We start from the raw sequence: 13,618 nt of genomic DNA, 5'->3' as shown, positions 1-13,618 counted from the left end.
ATGATTCTGACCAGTCCAGGTGAGCAGGAGGACTCCACTGTGCGACGAGAGAGTGGGTAGGCCGTGCCCAGCCTGTAAGTAAGTCAACTGCTGTATGATGGCTGCAGCAATGGGTCCACATCCCGGAAAACCATGTTGACATCTCGGCCACTCATCAGCCTGGGACAGGGATCCCCTGAGAAAGATAGGTTCGGGACTAACGAACAGCTGCAGATGGTCTTCCGCCCACGCGAGTCATTGGAGGATCCATCCGGCCCGGACTGGTTGGACGAATGATCCTACCAATTACAGCCCAGTAGGGTCTCTTCATCTCTGTTTTGAAACACGAAGTCTCCAAAGTCAATTACTTAGGCTTCCAAGGCGTGGCGCCAAACACATGGCGTACGCCTCATGGAGAGAGTTGCAGAATGCGATGGCCAGAGGAGTATCTACCCAGCTAGACGCGAAACAATCCAATCGGCGAGTTTTCGATCGGGGCCGATTTGAGAAAATGTGGGCGTGGCTGGTTAGTACTTCATCGTAGTGCCGACGGAACCACGGATTGACAAGATAAACCCGGCAAAACGACTCGTCGATAATGACAGTTCTAGTACTACTACTAGAAGTCGTTTTTTGGTGGGGAAAGGACTGGGATCATGGTAGTTTCCTCAACATCCACAGCCCTGCACCTGTTCTTTTCCGGGCATGACAGGCCTCCCCAGATAGGAAATGCCAGCCCTCGGATGACATAGGTCTTATGCCACCGCGATTGGACTAGTTGAAATAGCACAATTACTATGCCTGGCGTGTAGGAGCTATGATATAGTTCAAGCGACTATGTCGGCGGTTCCATGGTTCAGAAGGGTCTTCCGGCAGATACCCGCAACCTTGAACGATGAGTTGTACACACTGCGACTAGACCCAGGTAGGCAGGTCAGACACCTTCCAGACCTTGATCCGTGGGAGACATCCGAAAATCAAAATCGAACCTGTGCACGGGGTTTATCGGTCCTCAGATGACCACGCTCATCTTGTTGCACTCGTTGCCATGGCCCTCGCGCGAGGATCTTTCCGGCGCAGGAGAAGAAACACAAAAATAAACTAGGTTAAAATAAAATGAAATCATAATTCATGTAGGAACACTTGGGGTGTTACCCGGTGCTGCATGCAACAGGTACTATCGTCACTGTCAAGCTCACTCAGTATGGCTTGCTGAGAAAATTTACCCCACAGCTTACTTTAGTAGTGACAAGGTTGTCTACTCTTGTAGGGGCAAATGACAGCCGCCCTTTCTCAAGCAACTCTCATAGGGATTCCCGGGTTCGGAAAATATTCCATAACGTTTTCTGTCATCCCACTTTTATTTTTATTTTATTTTTCCCTTGTGTAACGGTGTTTTTCTTTCTTTTTCCTTCCCTTCCATAGACCTACAGTAGTGATGTTGTACAACATTCGGCATTACAACGGATCAATCTACCGATGAGGGTCCGGCCGGGCCTTCCCGTGATGGAATTGTCATCATCTCCATAATCACCACTTTCATACCTAATTACCTACCACTTTACCTGCAGTTGCTCTGCAGAGGCTCGGCCCGGTCGGGAGATATGCCTCAACAAAGATGATCTATGAGACATCAACTGCGAGTAACCTGGAGAATGGGGGCAATATGGCGACTCACGATACTTCGATCTCATTTTCGATCACCCGCAGAGGGTAATGATTGCGATTTGCCCCTCCCCTTCCCGCCTCCCTATGACCTGTAATGCCCGTGCAAAGAAAATGGTACGCGGCGTGCCAGGAATCGTGCAAACAGGACTTTTTTACTTTCAAATAAGACGATCGATTGTGAGCTTGTTGAAACACTGGCATAAAAGTCAAAGCACTATTAGTAGCTATCTAATCCAGGAAGAAGAATGAAGGGTGGTGGCGTATGCACTCATAAATAGTATTCGGTTGGTTTGGGGCCATGCGATGTGAAATCTAGGTGCTTTTGTGCGTGGACCACACTATACTCACAGTAAGTAGTATTGATAGATGGTGATGATCTAAGTCGTAGTGTGTATCACTACTTACTTACTATGCCTGGAAGTTACACTCCCATTCCCCCCCCCCCTGAAACATCGATCGATCTTGGACTAGGGTTACGTCGCGAATCATTGTGTGTCATCTGTACTTTAATCTCACAGTGCCTGAGGTGCTTTAGTACCATAGGATAAGTTGTTCAACGCTCAGGCCGTGGGCGTAGCAAGGATTCTATCCCATCAACCTGGCCCATGGTACACACCGGTCCTGGGATGGGGGTTAAGGTTCCCGGAAGCCTTTAGCGTTAGCGAAATGGAGGGGGGGGGGAGTGGCGGGAAGGGAAGGGAGCTGAAGCTGCTCGAAAGAAAGTCCTTGACTGTTTTCCCGAAAGACCGATGAGAGGGAGTTAGTACTCTACTACTACTAAGTACTACAGCGTAAATCGTAATACCATCGATGTGGCAGCTTTCAAGGACCCTTAGTTTCTTCAAACGGTTCTGCAACTTGTCAAGCATTTGTTAGGTCTGGCAGCGGTGGTTTCGACACTACTAACTACTGTAGTAGTAATACCCGAAATACTAACGACCATGTCTATATATAAACAGCCTGTAAGAAGACAGACGCTCTGGTCACGTCTCGGTCCCCCGGAAACAGGATCGGTTCTTGGAAGATCAAGAACGATTGCAGGACGAACCTCCAATAATCACGCACGATCTCTCGAGCAAGGGAAAACAAATGGCTGTCAGCGAGGCGCGGGGAGGGGGATCGATCGGTTCGAGTGGAGTCTGGACCGGCCTTGGGCTGATTGATAGATTGTGCTGACAGCAAGTTGGTTGTTGTACTTTTACGGAGGAGTGACAACAACAACAATACATACGTACTTCGTATAGAAGGAAGCAATGGCAGGGATTTGCTTGCTGTCAGCCTACGAGGGCTTTTTGACGGCCGATCCTTATAGTTGCTTTTTTTCATGACGAGCGTTGGGTCCTTCAACCCGCCCTCCCCGGGCCGCGCCCCCGCCCTGTTTGGAGTTGCGCTTGGTGAATGGCTGATGATGATAGACAACCAGGTGTTTTAATTCTTTTTTGTGGTGAATATTGGCAGTATTTTGTTCGGGGATATTACAATACCATGAGAGTTGAGCGAACCGAAGCACACTTCTCATCTACCGAGCGATACGTACACGACCGGGAGGGGGTTTGATCAAAGCGCATTCATTACCCAGGGGAGCCACTAACCGAGAGAGTAGCAAGCTAGTAGATAGGTATTTGGTGAGTTGAGCACAGGCTGACAGACAGACAAACAGACAATCATCTCGTTTCCGAAAGGAACCAGAGGGTAACAAAGTACGGGGTTGGATTTCGGGTGGGGGCCCCCTTCTATACGGCCCTAACCCTTTAGCGGTATTAGTTCGGTCCCAAACCCTCAATGATGGGTTCTAGTTCAAGACACCAAGTGGGCTGGGCACCTTTTTGACGGATTTTCCTTTGTACGAATGTACTATTTTGTTTGTCTATCATGGCGCTGCCCCTCGCTAGATATTATTATTTGCTGGACGTTCTCTGAAGGCCGTCGCCCACTTGCTTTGTAGGGAGGGACCATGACGTAGCAATTCAGTTGTTTCTGTTCCATCATCAGCCTTGGAATCCACGCCGCGGGACAAGCATCGGCTGCAAGGTTTCCTTATTCATTCTTGCATTGCAGCAAAACGTTGTCATGAGACTACTTAATAGGTGCCACTTTCAGTATACATACTTACTACTGGATATACATGTGTAAACTGGTCTGTTCTTTAGGTATCATATGTAAGTGGCATTTCCATTTGATCACGACGAATATCTTCTTCAGGTATTTCTGGACCCACCGCACAGTCCCTCCCCCTTCCCTCCAAAAGGCCCCAAATTATCCTGTCGGGATTAGGCGCCGTAGGTCTCACTGATCATGCCAAATACGGGTATACCGCGTGAGCGGGCATCAGCCCAATGTACCAAAAGTAGTTGCGGGATGGTCTGCTTATCGCGGGTGAATTTTTTTGAATCTTTGGAGGTCGGCGTCTGACTTACTAAGTACTAAGGATCCTACTCTGTACAAAGTAAGTGGACGGACTACTACTAGTTAGCTCCAGGAACCGACCCTCCCCGCTCCTAACAACCGCCTCGCAGACCGTCAGGCTGACCGGCTGTGTCTCCAGTTATCATCGCAGAGATTGCCTTACCGGGCACCAGTCTTAAAATTCTCCGAGGAAGTTGTCCCGCGAAATTCTCAATAATGGTGTAACTTCAATATTCAGCCAGATACATGCAGTCTAGCCTCTCTTTACCTAGGAGGTTCCTGGGTTAATATACTTAGCCCCCCCCGTCTATCCCCTGTTGGGGCATGGTGTGCTCCAGCCACTTCCGAAGCCCCAGTAGCTGAAATGCTGAGTGGACAACCAACATAACAGAGTAAGGGATTTCCGAGGTCTGACAGGTCCTCCACTGGCCAATCAGCGGGGCTAATCTCATGTTTAATCTCCCCTGCCCCAGCATGACCATTTCCCCCCCCCACCCCCCTCCTCCTCCCCTCCCTGGTGCCCTCTCCTCTTCCCCCCCCCACTGTTGTCGTCACATTGCTACCCTCCATCGCTAGGCGTGCAAAACACCCTACGAGTCCCAAAGATCGGGACTGGAGGATCGACCCCGTCTGGATGGTAACTATTTAGTACCTACCTTAGGCACTTCCATTTTCTGTTCGGTGCAGAGCGCGAGTGATTAGTGAAGGAGACCGGCCTGCGTAGCGGTAATTGCGGCTTATATTCCTGACAGTGCGGGAATTGTGTCACCGATACTACCATACTGGGAACGATGGCGAGAGCCCAAGGCATATCCAGCTGGGAGGGGTGTTTGACCCAGGCGGGAAGAAGACCGGTTGCTACCACATAGCCGTCAAGGCAAATCATCGGATCCAGGCCCTGCAACTGAGAAAGCATTGGTGTGCCCATATGCATCTATGCCGTCCACGACCGAGGCGATATCGTGGCGGTGAGTCTCTCCCACCGGTTCTGCCTGTAATCATGGCCCGTGTAGCACACCGTTCAATGCAAGGCGCCGTGGCTCGTGTGCAATTGCCGCTGCCACGTTGCGAACGGCGATAGCATCTAATGCGACTTGATATGATGGCATTGCATCACAGCGCACCTCATCAAAACAGTCAGGATATTTGCGAGACGGTAACTGAGATTGGTGTCGGTATTATGAAAAGGTCTAGACTCGGGTTAGCCGGCCAGGAGGAATGAAAGGGGTCACCTGCCCGCTTGGCGGTCACTTTCCGAGAACCAGGCAGACAGGGATGACAAGCTCCTCCGCCCTAAGATTGGCGTGACTATTTTCGTGATGTTTTGGCTAGTGCTCAGCTCGTTGGTTCTGGTCAGAGAATGTGTTAGTAGTTAGGCAGTCAAACAGACTACTAGAAGCCAGTACTTCGGGCAATTGCTCGGGGAATAAGGGAATCTCGCCCAAAACGCAACGGGTATACTTCGGCCTCAATTATTGTCGTTGTGAGGAACTCTCTGTGCGGACTGGTGACACCGCCATCATGTTTCGCCAGATTGTGAACTTGTCTCCTGTCACACTATCTTATCTTGTTGACTGAATATTCGGGCCCGTCCACGACGATCGTCGAGACGGAGTATTCAATTCGGATATCGGCTCTCCTTGCTATCCTCAGCTGTTCCCCATTGGTCAAGGAACAAACAATGAGGGAAAAAGAAAAAATTTTCTGCAGTTGTTTGTCCCTGGAATGGTTCTTTTGTGCGCATAGCGAATTCTGTACGTAAGTGGCCGTCATGGTTCTGAATTAGTGTTAACTTAGATGCTGAAGAGAAGACAATCATCGTAATCAAAGGAAAGGTACTTTCGTAGACTGACTGGACGCTACACGAGGCGTTTGTTTGATGTTGCTTGACTGACTGACTGACCGTGATCTAGAGGTACTCCGCACGACTAGACATTGTTCTTGTCAGCATTGACACTGCTGATTTCCCAGAAGGGAAAGTGCACAGACGAACGACAATCTTAACCCCGTAGCAAAGTACCGCCCACCATTACTTAGTTAGATTAAAGTCTCGGGTGGACGTGGTCTTGGATTGGCCCTAATAGGGGGTTTGGGTCTCTGATCTGACGTGAAGCCACTATATCGGGTCCTCTTATCATCGTCGCCAATTCCACGGTTCAGGTACCTGGGCGCGGGAGCGTCGCAGATAGAAAGTTAGATCAGCAGCCCGAACATTCGCTTAATGTACACCGTACTTACTTTAGGGAGGAAGAAAGTCCTCGCTCCGGGAGGTACTTGCACAGCCCATCTGGTTTGTTGTTTCTGCTATGGCTGCTTTCTTTGTCCGGTAAAGTGGTGGCGTGTTACTAACATAGCTCGCGGCAAGAATGATCGAAAGCCAGTGGAGGAAAGGAAAGATTTAATTGTATGATAGAGGGTCTCTATAGATTGATGTGGAATCATAGTATACCATGCTAAGCATGCCAATGGCTATCTTCTGAGTTCTGTGGTGCTTGTGTGGTGCTAAAGCATTAAGCTACCCTTGAATTCCAAATACTTTTGTCATTGTGGTCCCCATCTCCCCCAGCAATCGGAGATTATTTACGACAGGTACTTGCACACTAGGCGTTATAGTTATATTGCATTCCTCTACTTCTGCTGTAGTAGTATACCCCGACAGCCCACATCAGTAGGAACTAAGTACTTAGGTTTCCCGAACCTTTTGCCTTACATCCTGACGGCTCGGGAAAGCTCCTCTACTAACAGCCATCCACCCTTTCACCCCCTCAAAGCACTACTACTTCGTACTGTCTCAAGTTAGCTCATTCTTCCGTCTCCAGTCCCTTGGGCCATGCGCAAGCCAAAGCTCCTCCAGACGGTAGATCGTCCTGGTACGGATAGTATCCGTAGCCTGCTATTGGTTCACCTGCCACCGGCACTAGTTCGGGGCACATCTCTCTAGATCCGCTATTTGATTCTTCGCAATTTTCGTCTATCGTAATTTGTCAGTACATGTAACTGGTGTATTTTTTTGCCTCATTGCTCTGTGTATCGTGTCATATTGGTCCGCCAGACTGTGTTTTTCACATTACCATACTTCTCCATGTACACATGGTGGACCAGAATAATCCATAATGGGCGTGGCTTTCATTTCAAATTAAATCAAACAAGGACAAGCGAGAGCTTCAGTCCGTCACAATGATGAACCTGGCATGGAAATACAACTCATGTGACGTCGTCCTCCGGACTTTGTATCTTTGGATCAACCAGCTTAGTATGAGGACCTATATGCATCCGCTGCATATCTTTCTGCACAAAGGGCAGTCAGCTGGTGGTGGCGGCAACTCGGCGAGTCCGATATCGATCACCACTTCAAAGAAGTACTCTCAGTTGCAGCCATGATCAAATGTTTCAGATGCGCATAAATGAGCGCACTTGTGAAGGTTGTTACACATGTGCGGAGTACATCGGTAGCGAAATTCTCCTGGAAGTCCTGCTGATGACCCTGAGAAGAGGAGGTCGACGGTGTCGCGCGGACATGAAGTCCATGGCTGACAGGAATAGTTACTAATTTATGGATTCGTACAATCTTGTCGGACACTCGCTTCGACTTCAACAGTCTTACCAAGATTTCAAGTCACACATGGTGTTCATCTAGAGATTCAATGAATAAGTATGGACTCCGTATCTAATTTACGCCGTATACTCCCGTGCTCCAGATGATCTCCTGCTGTCTGGCCCAAGCGCGAGCTGGGTGGAACGGCCCTGACGATATGCGCGGCCTGTGCGTAATCGGGATTTCTTGTGTTTTTTTTTCTTTTCCCACCCCCAGTATCCGCTGAGTCCTATCTCAAATACGTTCTTGTCATACAGAATATGCAGGCCGTTCGAGGAGAATGGTTAATTAGGGGGGTTTTCCGTGATTTACAGTAGAGCCGAATATGGCCTGTATCGCATGTTACTACCTATGTACAGGGGTATGGAGTCCATACACATTGCGCCAACTGTGGTTTCAAAATAACTGTGTTGGCGATGGACACTTCATTGTACCAATGAGTCCTTGCCACTGTTACCACAGCAGTTGAATATTCTTCATACAACTCTGCAACCAGGGATGGATAAGAGGCAAGAGCAGACGTTTCCCGAGGTTTAAATGGTAAATACTGGGTTGTTTACAGAAACTTCCAATTTTCGTACTCTGTACATGGACTGAAATGACGGGAAGCGCGTGTCGCTGGCGAAAGAAAACCGGTTCCAGTTTGGTGGGTGTGAGATCTGCCAATCATGACAGCCAGTTGCGAGGTGCCAAAAGTCCCGCGCTGAATCGGCCTGCCGGGAACGCCATCCCTGAAAGTAAGTACTTTACTTACGGCAGCTATTTACTGTTACAGTGTACACTGTCAGAGTATCCGATTGATACTAAGTCAATCAGGTCTTTTGGGTGGCGGTTGGAGTTCTCCTGAGCCAACTTCAACGCTAGTGAACGGGCTAAGTTATCATTAATCCTGCTAGCACAAGTTGTTTTACAGAGATAGTCATGAAAGATCGGAGTGACGGTTGGCAGGCTTTCCCCTTGTCCCTCCCCGTTCTTCTTCCCTTATTCGGACAGTGTACTCCGTAGTACTTTCAGCCCAAGCCCATGGTATGAATACGCCTTCCGTAACCTAATAGTACCATCTAGTAAGTAGTACTCCATAGTATTGGGTAAGTAATTCTCGGTCCCCCTCCTCCTCCCGCCAGCTGCCCCAGCACTAGCGAACCTCGATGATCATCAACCCGCTCAAGAGGACGACTGGTGGGGATTGAGTAGTAGTGGTAAGTAGTATTACTTGCGCAACTGAAGATATCTTTTAGTAACCTTGGAGTCAGTTCGCACGAACCTCAAGCTTCCTCAGTTTCGTAGTTCTCTCGGTTGTGGAGTTCAATCAAATTATCGATGCGCCACCGGGTGTCCTTGTGAGTGGCCCGCTCCGAACAAAGCCCTGGGCCAGCTGCCACAGCCCCGACGGAGTGGTCGATCTACAGATAGTATTAGTCAGGTAAGTGGTCGGGGTAGTTAGTTAAAGTACGTGCTTTAAATGATGTTTGTCTTCAGAAGAATCGAAATGCTTTGTCAATATGATGATGGACATTTCCGTGTGGTGGGACGGGTGGGAAATGCCTTCTTAGTTATTTAATCAATTTTATTTTGTGCCGGGATGATAATGATGGGAAAATGAGGGTAAAGAGGTATGTCCCAGCCGATGGGAAAAAAGAAATCAAGAAATAAAACATTTTTCAAACGGGAAAATACAATATGCGGAGGGGTGAAAATAAAAATAAAAATAAAATCCAGGAATAAATTAAAATAAGTGACGATAATAATAAAATATTCTATTATAACCGAAAGAAAAAATAAATAATAATAAAATAAAATAAAATAAAATAAAATCAACCACAACAGGAAAAAAAAAGGGCAGTATTTTCCCCCTACTACTGCACGGCTTTACCAAAAAGACACAGCGGCATATGGGTAAAATAGATTCTATCCATGCTTTTCTAGAGTAGCAGCTGTCCGTTAGTGTTTCGGCTTGATACATTCAAGGATTATCCATGCTGCTGGGATTCCACCACACGTCCCCAGTGCGATGCCAAATCGGGATCGAGAGGATGATGGCCCGAAGGGAGGGGAGGGGCCCCCCCGATGCACTGCGAAAGTGGATTTGGGTTCTTTTGTTCAGATGCAATCTCGATCCATCAGTTACTACTATCTAGCAGACAGCAGACAGGCTGGAAAACCTGAGACGTCCCCAGTCGTCAAAAAGTCCAGTCCTTTTCCGTTCTTCCTCTCCTCTCTATACTTAAGGGCCTCAAGATCCAGATCCTTTGCCTGTTCCTGACTTCACTTTTCCTCCATCACTCTCCTCTCTCTCATTCGTGATCGAATCTGCATAGTTCTGGCCTCGCTTGCTTCACATCTCAACCGTTTCCGTTACTATCAGTAGTCGGCCTTAACTATATCCTCTTCGGCACCTTGTACTACCTAACATACATCCACATCCACATCTTTGTGTCACCGTCCTTCTTCACACTATCTCGGCGCAACGGCAGAAGTACTTTGGGTGATCATCGTTCCTCACGGGAGTACCGGGTCTCGATCGACTATCTAGTGCACCAGTACCGGTTGTTAGCAGATTCCCTGCACGCTACTATACCAATAGAACGTTCAGTTACTGTTTGCCAGCCATCCGGTGGTGTTTGATCTTGCGGCTAGGTGAGTAGTAGCTGCTTGCTATGCAACCCTTTCCCAACATGTCCCTAGCATGGAGGATGTTTGCGTGATAGTACTTCCTGTCTAGCACACAACTGCCTCTAACAGTGGTTGGGAAATGCATGCTTGTTTCCTTCCAATAGACCACCTCAACGGCTGGTTCTTAAAGAAATACAAACTCTAACTAGCTGGCAGACGTTGACAGTGCACCATACTTGCTATATCTGGGGCATTGCAGCAGCTCCTTGACCCATACACTAAATTACCAGACTCGGGAAACGCCTACAAATCGAGCACATTCCCCGCCACCTTCCGGAGACTTATTGTTTCATCCTGCAGAGTCATAAGCTTGACTCTTCCTACCCATTTTGAACTCGTGCTTAAGAGCCGGTTCGTCTCCAAACGCATCAACCTCGATACATAACCCCGACATTTGTGCAGGTTTCTGCCCTAGGGCCACTATGGTATTCAACTCTCCTCTTCCGAGGACAGGGCTTGGGAAAAGACCCTCGTCCGCCATGAAAGGCGACGGTATTGGTTGGGAGACTGCTCCTGTGAGTAACAAAATACAATGTGGTATTCGTTTACTAATTCTAGCCGATCAAAGACTATGCTACCCCCACCGCGTACATCGATCAATCTGCCCTACGCACACTATGCTTTGATATACTTGGACCACATGGGTAGGCTCCGCGTGTCGGAGTCGCCATCGATCCGTGACAATCACGCCACTATCTTCACATCCGAAGTGCGAGAAAACTTCCTGGAAATCCTTGGAGCAAGAGTCGGATATCAGAAGCCTCTACTTCAGAGTAAGTACATTCATTCCGTAGGGCTGGTATATAACATAGCTAACTTTAAGTCAACTTAGGCATCAACCCCGCTGCACTGAGCTATGACCGCTCCGACGATGCGTCCTGCCACCGCCATGGTAAGAGACGTAGACTCCACGTCGAAAGTCCCGTTCCAGTTACGCAAAACTCTCGTTCCGAATTCCCAAGTTCGTCGTCCGGCGCTGCAGTAAACCGGATTGCACTTGAAGTCGGTGATACCGATCGATTGGAACAGTACTACACGATTTCTCTGAGACACTTCCAGCAGGTCAACTGCCGCGTTGTTGCAAAGGCATTCATCAAGTTCATCGAGCCGCGCAAGCAAGTAAGGCATCCCTATAACGGAGGCAGGCCTAAGCCCGGAGCGCCCCCTGGCACCAAAGGCGACCCAGAGAAGACGAAGCCTGAGTGGTGGCCGGCTGGTGTAGTGCATAGGGAGCCAGATCATCTGAAAAAGGAGGGTAAGTGGCTAGTCTAGTACTCTCTTACGGATCATCGATACTTACAAGGCACAACAGAGAGAGTTGACCTGTTGGTCCATATCGTGCGCAAGCTTGGTCGCATTGGAGTCACAGCCGATAAACTGCTAGAAATCGCATTCGACTGCAGAAGACAGCTCAAGGAACAGGAGAAATTCACGATTATTGAGGAGATTTTCAAGGTACGAAAAATGGAGGAAAGATACGAGCGAGGTGAAATCGGTAAGTATCCCTCACAACCCTCATAATCATTATTCAAAGAAGATCTAGGCTAAACTGGTGCTAGATGCTTCAACCCTCGTATACGTGATGGATCGTGAAGCACACCCTAAGGGTGACAAGGACGCCGACTCAGTCGCTGGACCCGAGGCAAAGACTGAGCCAGAGGAGCCAGCAGAGGCGGAGGAAGAGGTCGCGACCCCGACTCCTTCAGTTGAGGAAATAGAAGCGACATTTGTCAAGGAACCCAGCGACATGCCAGTGCCTCAAACTATGCCTCTGAGAGAGGGAAAAGATCCGATTTTCCCTTTGCCGGGGTCTTACAATTTTGGAGAGCCAGCGAGACAGGATCAAACATTTTTCACTTCATCGGGCGACTACTCCGGCAACTATTCCAGCGCAATTATTGAGGGTCCCGCCACTCAAGGATTGATCACACCTATCGAAGAGGCTGCCTCGTTCGAATACCTGACACAGGCTCCTTTCCCGGACGCCAGCACTGCTGAACACCACGCAGCAGCAGCAGTGCCAATGCAGCACTCCGTCAGCCAATATGACCACTGGGCTCCGTCCTTCAGGGAAGAGTTGTATAGCCCTTTGGAATATGGATCTGCGGCCGGCCATGGTCTTCCAGAGCCTCGTATGCACTATCCGTTGGGATTTGCTTCCCACCCTGAGGAGATACATGGAATGCCCGATTTTACTCGCGATCAGCATGGGTATATGGAGCCGATGAGCTCGAGGGGACCCCTATTCCGTACGGGTTCTTTGAGTCATCCACACTTCACTCATTCTCACCAATGCTGATCAACGGCGAATTCAGCAGTCGCGCATTGTGTCTGAGAGCCAGACAGTCTGCGGGAAAACTCAACTTCACGACACGTACGACCATGATGAGCTTTTATCCTTCGAACCTTAAGCATTTCCCTTCTTCTCGTGCTTGTTCCCAGGTGCGATATGAGGTGGCTGCTCTTTCATTGCCTGAGTAGACACCTCTTTTCAATAATTTTTTTTTTTCCTTCTTTGCTTTTGGATTTTCTCTTTTGTCTTCTGCTTTATGGGATGTTTTATATATACTTATACACATATTTCACGGTGGTCAGCACTATCCGACAGTGTATGCCTCGCGGATCCCCAGGCGTCCAAGAGGATAGTGGACGAGATCCGACGGCGGGTGACCTCTCACGGGTTCAAGGCACTTCGTGTTTTTGGGGTTATTGTATGTTTGCAGATGAATAGACTTTGGGAAGCAAGGGCGCTTGGGCGCTTATGGAGAAAAGAAAAATTCCAGGTTGGTGGGTGCTACATGGGAGCAGCGAGTCTTTTAGTTTATGGAAAGTTTTGTGTGTGAGGCATGTGACAGCAGCGTTTTAGCGTTTGTGACGATTTTCTATCTGTGGACTAAAGAATCAATCTATTCCTTCCAACAATTTGGTTCTTAGAGCAATTTGGTAAGAATCGCCGTAAAATCAATGAAGACGATCTAGTAGAAGTCAGGTAAATTCCAACATTTGACATATTAGAGTGTTTGCAATAACAAAAGAGTACCAGACAACAATGTACCAAATAGGGGAGCTCCGACCAGGCGCGCGGCAGTGGCGCTTGCGCTTGAACGGGCTTAGCGTGCATTGACGCTGTCCCGCCGATGAATCGGAGCTTCGCGCGGTGGACTGAAGACATGACACTCCTCCCATCACTACTAACAGCCAGTAGTCCGTCGCTGGTTTGTCCCGTCCTGCATTATCCGGCATCTGAGCTTGTTGCATTCGCAATCGTGCGCTCAGCTGTCGCTCGGTTCCTATAAG

At 48.7% G+C, this 13,618-nt stretch overlaps 5 protein-coding genes across 5 annotated transcripts; 4 read left to right on the top strand and 1 right to left on the bottom strand.

The window, feature by feature from the left end:
* On the top strand, nucleotides 1–276 carry BO79DRAFT_255342 (uncharacterized protein; the record flags this gene model as incomplete). Its single annotated transcript, XM_025686127.1, has 2 exons — nucleotides 1–56; nucleotides 108–276. The coding sequence occupies 2 exons, from the start codon at nucleotides 1–3 to the stop codon at nucleotides 274–276; spliced, it is 225 nt and encodes a 74-aa protein (XP_025539518.1).
* Nucleotides 277–8,246: 7,970 nt separating this feature from the next.
* On the top strand, nucleotides 8,247–9,373 carry BO79DRAFT_217990 (uncharacterized protein; the record flags this gene model as incomplete). The annotated part of the gene is made up of 5 exons (XM_025683396.1): nucleotides 8,247–8,385; nucleotides 8,731–8,736; nucleotides 8,773–8,847; nucleotides 8,887–9,071; nucleotides 9,368–9,373. 5 exons carry the CDS (start codon nucleotides 8,247–8,249, stop codon nucleotides 9,371–9,373), a joined length of 411 nt encoding a protein of 136 aa, XP_025539517.1.
* Nucleotides 9,374–9,778: 405 nt separating this feature from the next.
* BO79DRAFT_148157 (uncharacterized protein) lies at nucleotides 9,779–10,538 on the bottom strand (the record flags this gene model as incomplete). Its single annotated transcript, XM_025678533.1, has 4 exons — nucleotides 9,779–9,901; nucleotides 10,104–10,217; nucleotides 10,313–10,358; nucleotides 10,468–10,538. Coding segments are annotated over 4 exons (354 nt in total), but the record flags the coding sequence as incomplete, so codon positions are not given.
* A 262-nt stretch (nucleotides 10,539–10,800) lies between these two features.
* BO79DRAFT_173530 (uncharacterized protein) lies at nucleotides 10,801–12,723 on the top strand (the record flags this gene model as incomplete). The annotated part of the gene is made up of 5 exons (XM_025679690.1): nucleotides 10,801–10,836; nucleotides 10,890–11,094; nucleotides 11,154–11,576; nucleotides 11,634–11,816; nucleotides 11,881–12,723. The coding sequence occupies 5 exons, from the start codon at nucleotides 10,801–10,803 to the stop codon at nucleotides 12,618–12,620; spliced, it is 1,587 nt and encodes a 528-aa protein (XP_025539515.1). The 3' UTR covers nucleotides 12,621–12,723.
* A 22-nt stretch (nucleotides 12,724–12,745) lies between these two features.
* On the top strand, nucleotides 12,746–13,207 carry BO79DRAFT_17481 (uncharacterized protein). Its single transcript, XM_025679759.1, has one exon. It carries the CDS (start codon nucleotides 12,871–12,873, stop codon nucleotides 13,162–13,164), a length of 294 nt encoding a protein of 97 aa, XP_025539514.1. The 5' UTR covers nucleotides 12,746–12,870; the 3' UTR covers nucleotides 13,165–13,207.
* The last annotated feature ends 411 nt before the right edge of the window (nucleotides 13,208–13,618 follow it).

The sequence above is a fragment of the Aspergillus costaricaensis genome (genome assembly GCF_003184835.1).
Source record: "Aspergillus costaricaensis CBS 115574 unplaced genomic scaffold BO79scaffold_16, whole genome shotgun sequence".
Lineage (NCBI taxonomy): Eukaryota > Fungi > Ascomycota > Eurotiomycetes > Eurotiales > Aspergillaceae > Aspergillus > Aspergillus costaricensis.
The sequence above is the reverse complement of the archived record's forward strand: the minus strand, read 5'-3'. Positions and strand labels throughout refer to the sequence as shown.

What these genes read in the sequence shown, in the direction of transcription:
- BO79DRAFT_17481 (XM_025679759.1), top strand. Translation starts at nt 12,871, where the DNA reads ATGGGATGTTTTATATATACTTATACACATATTTCACGGTGGTCAGCA.